The sequence below is a fragment of the Buteo buteo genome, chromosome Z, assembly GCF_964188355.1.
Source record: "Buteo buteo chromosome Z, bButBut1.hap1.1, whole genome shotgun sequence".
NCBI lineage: Eukaryota > Metazoa > Chordata > Aves > Accipitriformes > Accipitridae > Buteo > Buteo buteo.
This window is the reverse complement of record NC_134204.1, coordinates 28,470,592-28,486,595: the sequence shown is the minus strand read 5'-3', so window position 1 is coordinate 28,486,595 and position 16,004 is coordinate 28,470,592. Positions and strand designations below refer to the sequence as shown.

The following is a 16,004-nucleotide window of genomic DNA, read 5'->3' as shown; positions in this document are numbered from 1 at the left end:
CTTACCGTTTAGAACGATAATCCCGCGAAGGTATGGGGAGGCTCCCTGCGAAGTTCGCGGGGAGCCCTGGTGTGTTTCAGAGGGGAGCTGGGGGGCCAGCGCCGGGCTGTCCCCCGCCGCCAGTGCAGAGGGGAGCGCAGGGGAGCCCGGCTCCGGCGGACAGGCGGTGGCGGCGGGGATGCCCACACCCCCGGGCTTTCGGCACAGCCCGGCAGTTCCGAAACTTCCAGTGGGAGCACCCGCGCGGGAACCGTCCCGCCGGGACGCCCCGCTTCCAGGCGAGCAAGGCTGCCTGGAAACCTGTGCGGGGGGGTGGGGGGAAGACCAAAACCAAACCACACCACACCAAACCAACACCCACCCGCAAGATCAGGACGCGAAATTAGGGTTTCGCAGGAGGCAGGGCGGGCGGGCATCACTGCCTGCCTGCCGCGCATACAGGCTCCGCCCGGGCGCTGCGGGCCGGTCGCACCGTCCTCGGCTTTGCCCGCCGCGGGCAGAGGGCTTGGGTGGCCGGGCGCCGCGGGGCCCCCTCCCTCGGCCGCCGTGCGGCGCGCATGGACACGCGTGGGAGCAGGCGGGGGGCTCCCGCCGCGCTGCCAGCACCAGGCCCCGGAGCACTTGCCGCGGGTCCTGCGCGTCTCGTAGGGCAAGCGAGGCTAGGAAATAAAACACCCCGGGCCGAGAAATTCCCCCAGCGCGACGCGGAGCAGGCTTCCCGCTTTAGAAGCTCTCCCCGTGCAAAGAGGTATTTGGGTTGCCTCCGAAATAATAAATCCCAACAGCAGACAATAAAATTTACTATCACAGGAGTAACAGAAGCCTAAAATATTCCGAACATGTTCCTTGAACAAATAACATAATCCCTGGCACACTGGAACACATGGTTTGCTTCAAACATGTTTCATTTTGTCATCGCATCGAGTGTACAGTATTCCTCTTTGGGTGCAAGAGTGATTGATATCTTTGGAAGAATTGTTTGCAAGAACATGAAAGTTGCCAAAGCAAACACGTTGGAGGGAAGTGTGCAGAAGGGGGAGCAGAAGTATTTGGAGTAGATCTGGGTTTGGGGAGTTCACACAGAGGTGAGACAGCTAGAAGTAGAACAAATAAAAACATTCTGCACACTTCATCTAAATAAATTATATACAAAATTTGCCCTTTTGTAGCCGGCAACAGTACAGTTACCACGCTTCCCTCATGCCCCTATAGAATGTGGGCTGGAAGCCAACTTTCTTCAGCTAATGATTTGTAACTTTTGCTCCACTTGAATGAATCTATTAATATTTAGATCTCTCCAATTCCGCTCCATACGAGCTGTCACCATTGTTAAACAAAATAATCTATTTACCTTCTGTTGTACGTGTCCAGCAGTGGCTTGCGTGGCTCGATGATGTACGTTAATAGGTTTTTCTTACGCTCCACTGCACCGGCCAAAGGCAAAACTTCACATATTTTGATCTTTCTTTTCAAAAAAATAATGTTTGACAAAACTCATTAGATCGCGCAAACTTTGGGGTGTTAATTTAATAACTTCCATTCCTGAAGGACAAATATTTATTTTAATTCCCCTTTTATCTATTCCTGCCATCAACATCTGGGGAAAGCCGTTGCTCTGGCTGATTGAGATGGCCAGATCAGAGAGGACTTTGGCGGGAGATGGCGAGGAGTCCGTTGTTTCAGACACGTGTTTCCGAGGCAAAACCCCTCACTTGGGCAGATCTCCGTCCCTCAGAAATAACTCCCCTTAGTAAAGCCCCTGACCCTCCGCTCCCCACTTTCACGGCGGCAGAGGCCCCCGGGGCCCTAGGAAGGCCCCTCTCCCAGTGGGATGGAGGTGGGGGGGGCCTCCTGTATCAACCCACTGACCAGACACTTTCTGGAGAGAAAGAAAAAGCCCACAGCTCCATACATCCCGGAGAGTTCCCGCTTCCCCGGGGATGAAATTCCACGGCCGGGGCAAGGGGTCGGCTCTGACCCTGCGTCCCCCCTGCCCGGGATTTTCGCCGAGGAGTGGATTTCAGAGAGGCTTAACGCATCTTCTCTTCCTGACCTCACCCTCCCCCGCCCCCAAAACATACAATACCCCATCTCTTGCCTTAGTGCCAAGCCCGGAGTGATGGGCAGAACTGCACAAAGGGATCCCCCGGGCAAGGGTACGGCCAGGACTCGCAGGAGTAGAGGAGCGGATGGGTGCCGGGGCACAGGTTTCAGCTAAACCTCTCAACCCGGAGCTCTGACCCTATGTTCATTCATGCTACTTGCAGAAATTCCCTATTTGGATTTAAAGAAGGAAAAAAAAAAAAAAAGAAGAAGAATTCCCAGTGCTAACAAGGGATCTTGGAGTATAACGCCTACCAGGAAAACAATGTGAAACACGTAAAATGTAGACAAACAGCTCAGCAACCTGCTGATTGCAACGGACTACCAGGCACACAGCTGCAGCTGCCCCTGGGTCTGCACAAGGAGCATCCTCAGCCCTCGTCTGCTTGTTTTCCAAAAGAGAGAGGTCACTAGCATCAGGGCTTCCCCTGGGGCTCCAGAAGTGCAGATACTGGCCCTGGGAAGATCCTGCACTCTCTAAAATTAAGAAAACTAAAATAGAGTACAACTCGGCAAACTTTCAGCTACCTCTCACGCTGTCCTTTGATCCTTGCAGGATGGGCACCCTCTCCTGACTGTCTCTTGGGCACCTCCAGAGCTGTGTTTTGTGGTGAAGGGCCCCAGAAGCTGTCCGTGGTGGAGGGGAGCGGGCAGGGACACAGCCCATGAGCAGGAATAAGGGACAAGCCCGCCTTTTGGGAGGGGGTGGCCTCCCTCCTGATATCCTCAGCGGCCCGGCCGGCAGCTCCTGCCCGTCCCCCGGGGCCAAACCCCCTCCCTGGTTATGGGGGCTCCCCTGTTCGCTCCCCGAGGTGGGCCCTGAGGGTGCCCTTTGCCCCAGAGGACCCCGGCGGAGCAGAGGTGAGATCCTCTGGGAGCATTTAACGGAGAGATGCTCTCTCTGGCAGCCGAGCAGATCTATCCTCTGAGCTGGGCTCGCTTTTGAAGAGGGAAAGGAAAAAAAAAAAAAAAAAGAAAAAAAAAAAAAGGAAAGTGGATTCTATGACCCTAAGGGGAATATTTGATCGGTTTTGTCCTTCGGATTCGTTCTGTTGAATTCACTGGGATTAGACGAGATACAGCGTGAGCAGCTCCCCGCCTGGCCGAGGGCAGAGGACACCGCGCCTGGAAGAGGGCGGCAGACCTGGGACACGGCGGGGGCCGCCCCCCTTCCCACCTGCCTGCTCGCCCGGGCTCAGAGCCAGTCCTTCCCCCGCCGGCAACGCCGCCTGATCGCTGGGGCCAAGAGGAGCACGCTGAACAGGCCCTCCCAATTCTCTCCCGTTCCCTCCCCAGCAGAGAGAGGGAATCTGGAGAAAGTGACTCTGGAGGCTTGGAAAAAAAGGGAAGATTGGTTGGCCGTGCTTGCCGCTCCCGTAGGTCTTTCTCCCACGAGATCCCACCCGCCAGGGGCTCAAAGGGGCCTCTCCTGGGGAAAGGCGGGGAGAACGGGACGCAGATACTTTCCTCTGGCAGGTACGACTGTTTCTCCAGAAGGGCCCATGGAGTCGTTCTAAAAAAAAAAAAAAAGAAAGAATTAAAAAAAAATCCTATCCCAGCTTTACCCCACTCTGCTGGCACGTGGTGCGCTGCAGTCACCAAAGTCTCCGGGGTGAAATCCGCACCGCCAGTCGCCCCCCCCAGACGGCACCGACGGGGCCGCAGGGCGCCCCCCCCCCTTCTTTGCCGGCACAAGGAGGGTGCGGCCCCCCGGGTGAGCGCCGTCTTCGGCACCGGCTGTCGGGAGCTCGTCGCCTGCCAAGTCTTGAGTACGAGCTCTTTTCGGGCACTTCTGGTCATATCTAGCCCGTAAATTAAAGCATCGGGGTGTAGCAGGCTGGTGTTAATGAAGAGAACATTTTCCTCCTCCCTTCCCCCGTCAGCACCAATCTTTTATTCGCGTTTATGAGGACGAAAACCCCTCTATCGTACGGGGGAGAAGCCGCGCCGCAGATTCGGGAGGTGCTCAGCCACCGCAGTGCTCCGCCGGTGCTGGCCCCCCCCGGGAGCCGGGCACCCCGAGGGCCCCCCGCGACCCCGCCCGCGGCCCGGGGGCCGTGCGGCAGGAAACCCGGCTCCGAGATGCTCCGGGGGCTGCGAACGCGTGCGCGGGGGTGTTCCCAGCTCCGAGCTGGAGGCACAGGGCACCCCGGGGGGAGATTTCCTGGCCGCTTTTCCCTCACCCCGCCCGCCGGCCCGTTGGAAATTGCCTCTCCTCCTGGGCTTCCCGCAGGCAGCGTTTTAGGGGGCAGGAGCTGCCCCCCTCCCCGGTGGGTGACCTTTCCCCACCCACCCTCGGCCCCTTTTGTACCCCGCCGGTGCTTTCCGACCCAGGCCGGCGCGGCACAGCGGGGACGACAGCGAGGCAAGGCGGCCAGCAGGGCTCCGCACCTGCGCACCCACTGCGGCCGCGGGGCCGCTGGGCGGCGGGGGGAGGCCGACGGCCTTTTCTCGTCCCCGAGCTCCGTCCTCGCTGCCAGCAGGCAGAGGAGCAGGAGCTTCGGAGCCCAATCCAAACCCCCTCCCCTATCGCTCCGCCGGGGTCGGGAGCATCCCGGCCGCTTAGACACCCCGAGGGCGGAGAGCCTGGGCCTGCGAGCAGTAAAGCCAGGGACGAACAAAACTTAACGCCTGGGGAGAAAGACTTGGGCCTAGAGCCATTTTTCTGCCCTCCATTTTTATAGCTGCGTTATCTCTTCCCCCCCCCCCCTTTTTTTTTTTCTCCGCTCTTTCTCTTTTCGGAGTGGGGGCGGGGTGGTGGTGGAGGGAAGTAATTCTGCTGAACAGAAAAGCCGGGCCCGGGAAGGAGTTTCTTTTGACTGCTCAGGGTGATCTATCCAGGCCCTCTAATTAGAGAGGGATCCAGGGTGGCATTAGTTTCCAAACATTTTAATCGAGCTTTAAGCAGAGCTCTTTTCAATGGCAGGAGATAAATGTAGCAACTGTTACCGTCCCCCTGAATGGCCACCTCCCATGGCGGGCATTCAGCCTTCCTTTCACAAGCCCTAAGCAGTTTAGTCTATGGACCCAGCAACACTCCACATATCTTCTAATTAGTCTAATTAGAAAGGTGGATTGATAGATGCAAGGAAGACAGAGTTAAGTTAGGAAGATGCTCAATGCTGCCAATCTGCGCCAGGGAGCAGCTTATTCTCTGTGGGAGGAAAAAGAAATAAGGGAAAATAAAAAAAAGAAAAAGGAGGAAAGAAGAAAGAGAGAGAGAGAAGGAGAATCCCGGAGCCCGACACGAAGGACAAGCCAGAGGAATCCGGGGGCCGGGAGCTGCTGTCTCTTAATGGAGGGGGACACATAACTGAGGTGCCTTTCCTGGCCCGGTTTTCCCCCAGTGGGTTTGGCTGTTTGCCGTCCCGGGTTGGAAGCCCTCCCCGCGGCGCAGCACAGCCCCGCGACGCGACGCGCCGTCGGGGCACAGGTCCGGCCCCCGCCGGCTAGCCGCTGGGACGGGGGGCCCCGCGGTCACACACGCGTGGAGGGGAAGGAAGAGAAAGGGGAGGGCGCCGAGAAGCGGCTTGCTTCCCGGGTCCCCACCTCGGCCCGGGGAGCCGGCACCCGCGGAGAACCCGTCGAGGCTGCGTTTGTGCAGGGGTGCGCGATAGGGGTGCGCGATAGGGGTCTGGTCGGGGTGCAGGGGCAGGCGGGGGGCTGAGGAGGCTCTCCGCCCCACATTCCAGCCTACCACCGCCTCCTCGCAGGGAGGAAGATGTGGAGGGAAGCAGCGCGGGTGGCTGGAGGAAGGCTGAACCTTTAATTGGGCGATAAATCAGGGAGGGGAGCATGGGGCAGTGAGCGCAGGTGTCAAAACAGAGGAAAAGTCGGTCGGCCAGCACGGCAGGGCAGGGCAGGGCCTCCTCGCCCCCTCCCCCCGCTAATGTCACCCTGGTAAGTCTCCCCCCGCAGGCGGGATGGGGAGGGGGGGAGGTGGACAAGGCAGGGCCAGCGGGCCGCGAGTCCCTCCGGGCCACGGTGGGGAAGCGGGCCGCGCGTGGGGTCCTTCTCCTCGCCACGTCCCGGGGGAGCGTGTCCACCGGTGGGCTTCCCCCTTCTCTTTCTTCCGCCAGGCCGGCACGAAAGCCCGCGGGAGAAGTATGGCGGAGGGAAAGGTCCTCACGTCTCATATGGGCACCCTGCGGCAACTGAGCCTCAGCTCCCCTTCCCGCCCGCTCTCCTTGCTCCTTCCCTCCCGTCCCCCGCCCACCCCCACCTGCCTGCAAGTGCGGGGGCACTTGCTCGCTCTCTGGCAGATTGGGATGACGGACCAAATTGTGAGCGATTTCAAATTCAATACTTCGCTTGGGAAAAAGTGGGGGTGGGGGGTGGAATTAAGACCCAGCCTGACAAAGTCCCTGATCAAACTGCTGGCGAAAGGGGATTCGTAGACAAAAGGAAACAACGGAAGTCTCGTTAGATCATTTTTCTGGACATTGTTTATGGTCTGAAGGGATCAATCGTTTCAAAATGTTACCAGTAAAAATGATCCTGTGTGGAATGCAGCTAATCCTTTTAGGTTCCTGTCAACTGTTTCCACTCAAGGAATCCGATTTTTCAAATCAAAGATGCAGAACTCAATTGCCGAGGGATTTATAGCGCCGGCACCGGGCTCCCGGCCTGCCGACCCCCCCCCCCCCGGCCCCCAGCGCCCCATGGTGTCTCCAAACGCCCCGCGTGGGTGCCGAAGGCAGGACCGGGCTGGGCCGCGGGTTATCCGTGTCGGGGCGGGTTACCAACCCAGGGCGCTCCCTCGACGGCAGCTGTGGTCTGCTCTGCCGGCGGGCGGCCGGCTGCCCAGCGCAGCCCAGGCAGGACGGCAGCCTACCTGGGGCCGGGAGGAGGCACGGAGCAGCCGGTCCCCTCCAGCCGGGCTCCCCGCAGCGTCCCCGGCTCTGCCCCGGCGCGGCCGCGGAGATTTGCGCCGCTCACCCGGGCGAACGGCGTCGTCTCTCAGCCTCAGGCACAGCAGCAGCAGCAGCTCCGGGGCTGGGTGCAAAAATCCCTTGTGGGAGCGCCGGGTTTGGCTTGTCCCCCGCGTTAGCAAGTTGTTGCGGGCTTCCTCTGGATGGGGAGGAGGCTGGCGGGGAAGGGAGTCAGTCGGTTTAAAAGCAGAGATATCCACGTCGCTTATCGGTAGCTGCGCTCCGGTGCGCGGGCCGGGGACCTGCCTCGGGGGCGGGCGGGCGGGACCGGGGTCTCCCCCGAAAAACATGTCCCGGTCTGAACACCCGGGGAAGAGCCATCGCGAGGGGAGTCGTGCTGAAAGCGATCTAAAGAGATTAATTTCCAGAGAAGGGCCGCCCTTTGGCTTCTCGTACAGGAGCGGGCGGCAGAGGGGAGGAGGTCTGCGGTTTGGTGTTAGCGGGGCCGCCGGCTGCCGAGCGCTTGCGGGATAGTACGAGGACACACACACTCGTGTGCGCTGCCCCAGGCGGAGCGCCGTCTGCGCGGAGAAAGGCAAGCTAAGGACTTCCAGGAAGGCGGGGAGGATATTTGACAGAACCCGCCGAGCTGCCCCAGGCGGGATTTTGTGCAATCAAAGGCAAGCTGGAACGGACAGTATAAATTATCTGCCACGGTCCGTAATTTCCCACCCCATACACTTTCGGGCAAGCCAGTCACCTGACGTACCTGCCTCTCCTCGCCCCGCGCTGCACAATATTTTTTTTTTTTTTTTCACCTATGGTTCCTTTAATCGTGAACCATTGATCCGAAGAGACTGCCTTCCTTTACCCCTCCCTTCGTGCAGCCGACAGGTGGAATTTCACTGTATGCACGTATATTAGAAAGCTATCAGTTTCGTCTAGTGGTTGCTGAATAAGCAGACATGACAGTGTTTATTTTACGAAAAGAAAACCCGAGGAAGACACCTAATTTATCTTGATTGTGTGTATTTAACGTATTTCGTGTATACAGGTGTGCAAGCGCTCTCCCGTAATGGAAGTTGAGAAGCAGACCCACGTCCAGCGCGGTAAGAAGGGCCATACTCCCGGGTTCTGCAAGGACTTACCGAAGCGTGGGCGTTTGCCAGAGCGACCACCGCCGTGCTAGAGGTGCGCGGGCGCGGGTCGGTGGCAGCACCGAGCCCCGGGCACACGGGCCTGAACGTGTGTACACACGCGTTTCGATGCACGCAGATGGTTTTCTCTTGCTCGGAGGCGCGAGAAATACCTTCGGATTAACCGTGGATAAGGCTTTCTCAGACTCAGACAACGAATTAATGCAACAACTGAAATCTCTATTTATCCTTTTGCTTCCAAGATAAATTGTATAATTTATCATCTAAATATGGGGCCCCGCAGACTCCTGCATGCCGTTTTGCTCCATCAACGAAAGGGAAACTTAGAATCAATTCAACAGGTCTCTTGTGGTTTGGAGAAAGGGCAAGTTTAATTATTTTGATTAAAAAAGCCAACATAACTTTCCCTCTGAATTCAGCTCAGCGATATCGTTTCTGAATTTGGCTAGACACTGCATTTAAAAAAGAAATAAATTTTAAAAGTCTTCCGTACAGTTCAGTCCATGTTTTTTTCTACTTTCTGGGCACTCCGGGGCCTAGCCGGTAGGTCTTCCCTCTCCTCCGAGGCGCAGACCGCCGCTGGAGCCCCGCTGCCCCTCGCCGCGGCAGCCCGCGGAGCTGGAGCCCCCCACTGAAGGCACATCTTCGTACGAGGCGCATCCTCCGCGGGGTTCCCGCGGTGATTCCCGCCGAGCCGCCGCCGGGTCCCTCCCCGCTCCTACGGGCGGTCGCGGCGCGGAGCACCGCCGCGGCCGCGGAGGCTCTGCCCCGCTGCGCAGCCGGGCACAGCCCGCGGTGCCACCCGTGCTGCTGCAGCCGGGAGGGCCGAGAGTTTTGCCGCGGGGCTCCCTACGAGACCACCACCCCCCCCCCCCCAACCCCGCAGCCTTTGCCTCTCCTCTTTCGGGTCGCGCCGGGAGCTGCGCGGTGAGCCGGGCCGGGCGGCGAGGTCGGGGGGGAGGGGGCCGGCGAGGCTGCGGGGCCGGCTGCCCGCACCACCCCTCCGAGCGAGGACCGGCGGCGGGGCATGGCGCTTTTCTGCAAGAGAAAAACGGGAACAAGGAGTTTACCGATGTGGGGCTCTCCTGCAGGTCTCCGCCTCCCCCCAAATCGGTGGGGACCCATCTGTGCAGAAGGGCAGCGAGCACATTTGCTGCCGCAGCGTGGATCCGAAGGCAGCTCGTTACCGTCGGGAGTGCCATTTTCCCGCACACACGTACATACATACACACACTTATGCACGAATCTTCCCTCCGCATCTCGGTCGCGCTTTGCTGCGCGGGGAAGGGGCAGCGAGCGGAGAGCCCACGGCGGCTGCTCGACGTGGCTCTCACGGTGGGGGTTGCGGAGGGGAAAGGACTTAACGGAGAAGGGCGGAGGAGCCCCGCAGTCACCTGCGGCAGGTCACCGGGGACGTGCGGGTGAGGGGCGGTGGAGGCGGAGGGCGAGCGGACACCTACCTGCTCGGGAGGCGCCCGGCTGCGGGCACACGGCGGCCGGTCCCCGCCGGTCCCCGGGTCCCGCCGGTGTGTACGGCCCGGCGCCGCGCCGAAAGGGGAGCGGGAGAAACTTCGCTGCCGATGGGGGAGCCGCTGGTAACAAGCTGGAAAACGGATCTGCTTTGGTTAGCAAGTCCCAGCGCAGGGAGCGTTTGGCCACGATCATGATTTCCGTGACTTCTGTCAAATATAGTATTATCAGAGACTACTCAAGTACTTACTGTAAGTAGTGAAGGAAAGCACTACATACGGAGCGGAGCCTCCGGGCCGTGCCAAGGGTCTGTTAAAACAGATCCACTTTCTAACAGATCCCCCGCACAGGCCTCAGTCTCGGCGGGGGCGACCGTGCGCTCTGCCCTCGGCACTGGCGCTGCAGGAAGGGCAGCAGCTGAGAGCAGGTGAGGCCCTCGCCCCCCCTCTTTCACCCTCCAGACTCGGGGACGGGGCTGGCCCTGGGTACTTGAGACCAGCCTGCAAGGACGGGGGATGCACCAGCCGACGCTCCGCTGCCCCCAGGGGTGCCTCTCGCTGCACCGGAAAAATAACCGGGAGCGAATGCATGGCCCGAAGGAGCTGCGGATGGGGAAGGTTTGGGAGGACACGAGCTTCAGGGCCGGGGAGCCGCGCACGGAGGGCCCGGCCGGACTCCCGGGCTGGGCTGCCAGCCGCGGCCCACGCCGGTGCCGGCAGAGCCGGCGCGATGTCGTGAGCGCTCCGGCGGGAAGGGCGCAGTGTGCGGACGTGCAAACTAATCAGCTTCTAAACGGGGGAGGGAAGGGGAAGCTTCTTTTATAGGGGATGTGGGAAGGGACCTAACACAGTCCTGCTTGGGCAAAACGTTATACAAGATGCTTAAAAAGAAAGAATTAAAAAAAATCCTAATTAAAAATATATAAATCACCCAACAGAAAGAAAGAAATATGTGGAAGGAAACGTTTCTGGATGGAGACACTGTGTGTGGCATAAAAAGCGATTGAATACATAAGGGCTTCATTAAATTCCCAATAGATAACATTTGGCTAAATCTATCCCTAGATTAAAACTCTGCATAATAGCACCATAAACTAAAAAGTTTCTTTTTGTGTGGTCCTTCTGGAGGAACTGATTGAAACATTAGCCCCCGCATAGAGCAATCCCCTCCCAATTCAGCTCCAGTAATTCGTCTCTCAACCCTACGGGGATATGATGAGAAAAGAAGACGGGTTAATGAATCCACACTTTGTAGCTGGGAGGAGAAGGAGGCGACACCATCCTGTTTGTCCCACCAGCTTGTTTTTTAGGGCCGAGCCTGTTTTGGAGGAATTGTTCGTCCGGGCTCCGTCCCTGCAAGAACTACACGTCCCCTCTGTTCGCCCTGAAAGCCGGGGGGGCACGGAGGGCCATTTGCATGCGAATGGGGCGCTGAGGCCCGGCGGTGCTGCGGGCCCGTCAAAGGGCCGCGGGGCCGCCGCCTTTTCTGGCGGCACCTGCTCCGGCGCAGCGGTGCGGGAAGCCGGGACCGCCGAGGACGGGCGGCTACTCGGCGGACTCGGAGAAAGCAAGCGAAGGGGTCTTCCGCCAGCATCACAGACCCCCTCCCCGACCCCTTTCCTCAGCCCTGAAAAAAAAAAAAAAAAAAAAAGCAAGCTCCACCGCGTGTAGCGATTTGCTCCTCCTGCCGGCTTCCCTGCCAGCTCCCAGGTGAAGGCCCTGTCCGCGCAGGGTGCAGACGGCCGGCGTAAAGCGTGGAAGGAGCGAGTGCCCAAGCGGTTTCCTCGCTATGTGCCTCTGAGGACGGTTTTCCTCTGAGGGGACCCGAGGGAAGGGCGGCGGGCTGGCTCGCAGGGGAAGTCGCCCGGCTCCCGGGGTTTGCTGCGGAGAAGCCAAGAGAAACAAACACCGGGTCGCCGGCACCTGCTCGTCCCATCTCGCTGGCCGGGGACAGCGCCAGGACGCGCTTGGCCCCTCGCCCCGGGCCGCTGCCCCAGCGGCCAGAAGCCCGACCGACTGCAAGCAGCCTCCCTCCTCGAGGAGCCCGGCACCGCCGCGCTCACGGCTACAGCCGCCTTCTCCCTCCTCGCAAAACCTTTCCCCGCTTGATTTTAGCCGCGGCTCCGAGGGGCCCCTAAGCCGGGCTCGGTACCCCGCGCTGGAGCGGCGCGGCGGCCCAGCGCATCTCCCCGGGCCGGGCCCGGGGAAAGCGAGTTAATCGGTCCCTCGTGAAAGGGATGCGCCTTGCCCGAAGGGTACGTACGCGGTGCCGCTGGGATCTTTTCCCTTTCTAAAAAGAAATTAAACGGGACTCTACTTCCTTGTCCTCTGAGGGACGCGGGACACGCAAAGAGGCCCTCCAGCTGCAGACCGCAATTGGAGCCCAGCAGAGATCTTGGGTCCAGTCTTTCCTCTGATTGAAAATCATTAATGTAACCCTGAATTGCTACAAATAAAACAGAAAAGCATCACTTTTCTATCCACGAGAATACTTAAAACCGAGGCGACGAGGTACTTCGATATGTAAAAGCATGTAACCACACAACCTTCCCCATCTCACTCCAAAGAGCACTAAAAGGCATCCCTCCTATTTTTTCCTTTTTTTTTTTTTTACGAAAACTCACGTAATTTATCCCTGAATCTACTAAATTGTTATAAATAGTCGTACTTGAAAAGCGCCTCCCTCATTTGAAAAACGCATGAAATTCCTAGTCCACAACAAGCAACCACATGCCTACTCTTAAAACCTGTGATTCTCTTTTCATGCCTAAGCTCTGAATATTTGAGGCAGGCTTTTTGGTTAAAAAAAAAAAAATTTAATCTATGAAACAGGTATCTATCGACCTCATGCGCGTTAAGATGGTAATTCAGAATCAGGAAGGCTGCTTTCACGGTTTGTTTCATACACTTACGTATCGTTACTTCAATAGCTCGTGCACTTAATCAGCTCATCACACGAAGATATTCCAATGCTCATTTTATACTATATGTATCGAAAAGTAGAAACACATGTCCCTACTATCATCACAGAAACATAAGTGTCTAGAGCAAGTCTCTCTGAAGTTCAGTATGTGCCCCTTACTAGTAGTATTTTCCTTTGGGCCTCTTGGAAACCAAACTGTGATGCAGTTGTGATTTAGACAACACCCAAAAGCATAAAAATAGTTTAAAACTGGATTTTTAATCAATCCCCTGATTGGTGCCTTACAGAACTGGGCTTTACTCCCGCGAGAGAGACCTATTTCTATTTATTCCCTCTTTTGTCCTTGCTCTTTTCGTGTGTGTGTGTGTGTGTGTGTGTGTGTATGTGTGTGTCTATGTCTTTCATTCTCTGCTAGGGTTAGCAATGGTTTGACTGAAAAGATCATATTCTGATCTTCCTCGCGGTCAAATCCAGACATAACAAATTTCAAGCTGTAAAATTCTTTGGCTATTGTGCTATTAATCCCGAGGAAAAAAATATCAGTGTCCCAAAGAAGGGAGAAGTATTAAGGGGGGAAGGGTCCGAAGCCAATTGTTTGGCTGGGCTCCTTTGGTCTTCGGGTTTGTTTTTTTCTTTGTTTTTTTTCTTTTTTTTTTTTTGAAAATTAAAGATTTTATTTTTGAAAATGTGTAAAAATTTTACATTAAAATGGTACAATAATACTTGCCAGTAATTTTTAACAATATTCCTCGTAAAGAATACGCATAAAGTACAAAATAAAAAACTCCGTAAGTCTATTATAATACAAAACACAGGTTAAAATAAGAAATGATAATCTTGACTTTCTTCTGTGTAAACATGTTAATCTTTTTTCTTCTTTTATAAAAGTACATGAGACAAGTGTACTAAAATGAAAAAGTATTGCTTTGCTGTCCTCCCTCAAGCCTTTTTTTTTTTTTTTTTCCTGTACATTACTGTTTTCAAGCTCCTAGACCTGAGAATCTCTGAACTTTAACGGTTTAGAGACTTTATTTATCACCATTATTTTTTTTTTTTTCTGTTTAAGGAGTAAGGAGTAACTTTCCAATAGCATGACCGCCTGCCCGTGCAGCATCTAGACCTGGCTTTGCAGAAATACGGGTCCCGGGTGTCCCGCCGGTAGCGGCGGAATCCCCCCGAGCAACACCGCGCGATCCCCACGCAAAGCCCACAGCCGTCCGCCAGGCATCCGAGCAGCGGAGAAAGGAGATAACCCAGATCCTACCTTCGGAAAGACTCCCAAAACCCTTAACAGTTAGAGATCCGGGCCGCGAAGCCGGGGGCGGCGGGCAGGGCGGCGGCGGGAGGCAGGCCGCCCCCGGCGCTCCCCAGCGAGCGGGCCAGCCCCGGCGCCGCGGCCGACTGCGAGGCGCAGCTGCTGCCCGCACCGGGCCCGGGCCCGGGCCCGGGCCCAGGGCCGGGGCCGGGGCCGGGCCCCCCCCCGATGATGCTCTCGATGGAGAAGGGCGAGCGGGCCAGCGCCGCGCCACTGCCGGGCTTGGCGGCGTGCAGCGAGGCCGCCAGCGCCGGGCCCAGCGGGTGCGCGTAGCCGAAGGGCGTCCGTGCCAGCTCCGCCGCCGGCAGCAAGGGGCCCGGCGGCGCGGCGGCGGCGGCGGCGGCGGCGGCGGTGGGGGGCAGCGTCGCGCCGGGGGCGCTGCCGGGGGCGGCGGGGGGCTGGCGGGGCGGCGGGGAGGGGTGGTGGAAGGCGAAGAGGGCGGAGTGGGGGTGGTAGGGCTGGAGCTGGAGGCCGTAGCCGCAGCCGTAGGGTCCGTAGGCGCAGGGCGGCTGCTGCGGGGGCTGGGGCGGGGGCTGCGGGAGGAAGGCTGCGGGGTCCACGGCGCGCAGCAGCAGCTCGGGCGCCGGGAGCTGCTGTCGCTTGAAGCGCTTTCGGCGGCGCAGGAAGCTCCCGTTGTCGAACATGTCGGCGGACTCGGGGTCCAGCGTCCAGTAGTTGCCCTTGCCCGGGTTGCCGGGTTCCCGGGGGATCTTGACGAAGCAGTCGTTGAGGGAGAGGTTGTGGCGGATGCTGTTCTGCCAGGCGGGGAACTTCTCCCGGTAGTAGGGGAAGCGCCCGCTGATGAACTCGCAGATCTCGCTCAGCGTCAGCCGCTTCTTGGGGCTCTGCAGGATGGCCATGGTGATGAGGGCGATGTAGGAGTAGGGCGGCTTCACCAGGCTGTTCTTGCCGCCGCCCGCCCCGCCACCGCCTCCTCCGCCGCCGCCGCCGCCGCCGCCTCCGCCCGCCCCGCCGCCCGCCGCCGCCTTCTGCGGGCCGCCCCGCGAGGGGGGCCGAGAGCCGCCGGCACCGTCCCCGCCGCCCACCCCGCCGCCGCCGCCGCCGCCGCCGCCGCCGCCGCCGCCGCCGCGCACGGGAGACCGCGGCAGCAGGGCGTCGTCGTGGAGGTCGCCCACATCCTCCTCGTCGTCTTCCTCCTCCTCCTCCTCCTCCTCCTCCTCGGCGTAGGAACGGCGGCGGCGGGGCTGCGGCTCCTCGTCGTCCTCCTCGTCGTCCTCCTCGCCCACCACATCGATGTCGGTCTCCTCAGCCAGCGCCGATGCCTCGGACATCTCCGAGCTCAGGGTCATGGCGCGGCGGCGGGGCAGCGCATCGGTGGCGGCCGGCGCGGCGCGGCGGGCGGGCAGGCGCCCTCCCCGCCGCCGCCAGGCCTCCGCGCCGCTCCGCGGAGAGCCGCCCCGCCGCCGCCGCCGCCGCCGCGGGCAGGCGGGCCGCTCCGAGCCGCGCAGGCCCCCAGCGCCGCCGCCGCGCCGCGGGAGCGCTCCCGCCGCCCGCTCGGAGGCGGCGGCGGCGGCTGTTTTGGGTTTTGTTTCGGGGTATTTTTTGCTGCTTTTTGGATTTCTCTCGCGCTCTCGCCCTCTCTCTTTTTTTCCCCCTCCCCTCCCCCTTTTGGGGGGTCTTTGGGTTTGGTTTTTTTTTTGGTCGGGGTCGGGGCCGGGGGGGCGGGGGGGCTGTGCCGCCGCGCCTGGAAGTCGGTTCCCCCTTCTTTCTCCTCACCTCAGCCCCCAGACATTAATGGATGCGGGGCAGGAGGCAGCGCGCCTAGTCCTGGGAGGAGGAGAGGGGAGGAGGCTGGCGAGGAGGGAGGGCGGAGCGGGCGGCTTGCCGGCCCTTAGGAAAGACGGTGAAAAGGCTGGGGCCGAGTCCCAGGGAGGGCGGCCTTCCTCCCCGCCTTATAGCGAGGGGGCCATCACATGGCTCCCAGCGTCAGAGCGCGGCGGGGCGAGCGGCGGCCCCGGGCGGCGCCGTGTCTGACCCCCCCCCTCCCCACAGGCGGGGCGCCTCGCCGCCCGCCCCGGCCCCCCGCCCTCGACCCGCCAGGAGGGGCTCTGGGGGGCCGCGGGGCGACCGGGGCCGTCTTTAGTGGAAAAGGAGGGAAATAAAGAATACCCCACACACACATCCCGGGGTGGGGGGGGGGAGTGC

The 16,004-nt window shown here is 59.5% G+C and overlaps 1 protein-coding gene across 1 annotated transcript; it reads right to left on the bottom strand.

Annotated features, from left to right (window-relative positions):
- Nucleotides 1-11,771: 11,771 nt before the first annotated feature.
- Nucleotides 11,772-15,148, bottom strand: FOXD1 (forkhead box D1). Its single transcript, XM_075019958.1, has one exon. It carries the CDS (start codon nucleotides 15,146-15,148, stop codon nucleotides 13,811-13,813), a length of 1,338 nt encoding a protein of 445 aa, XP_074876059.1. The 3' UTR covers nucleotides 11,772-13,810.
- Nucleotides 15,149-16,004: the final 856 nt, after the last annotated feature.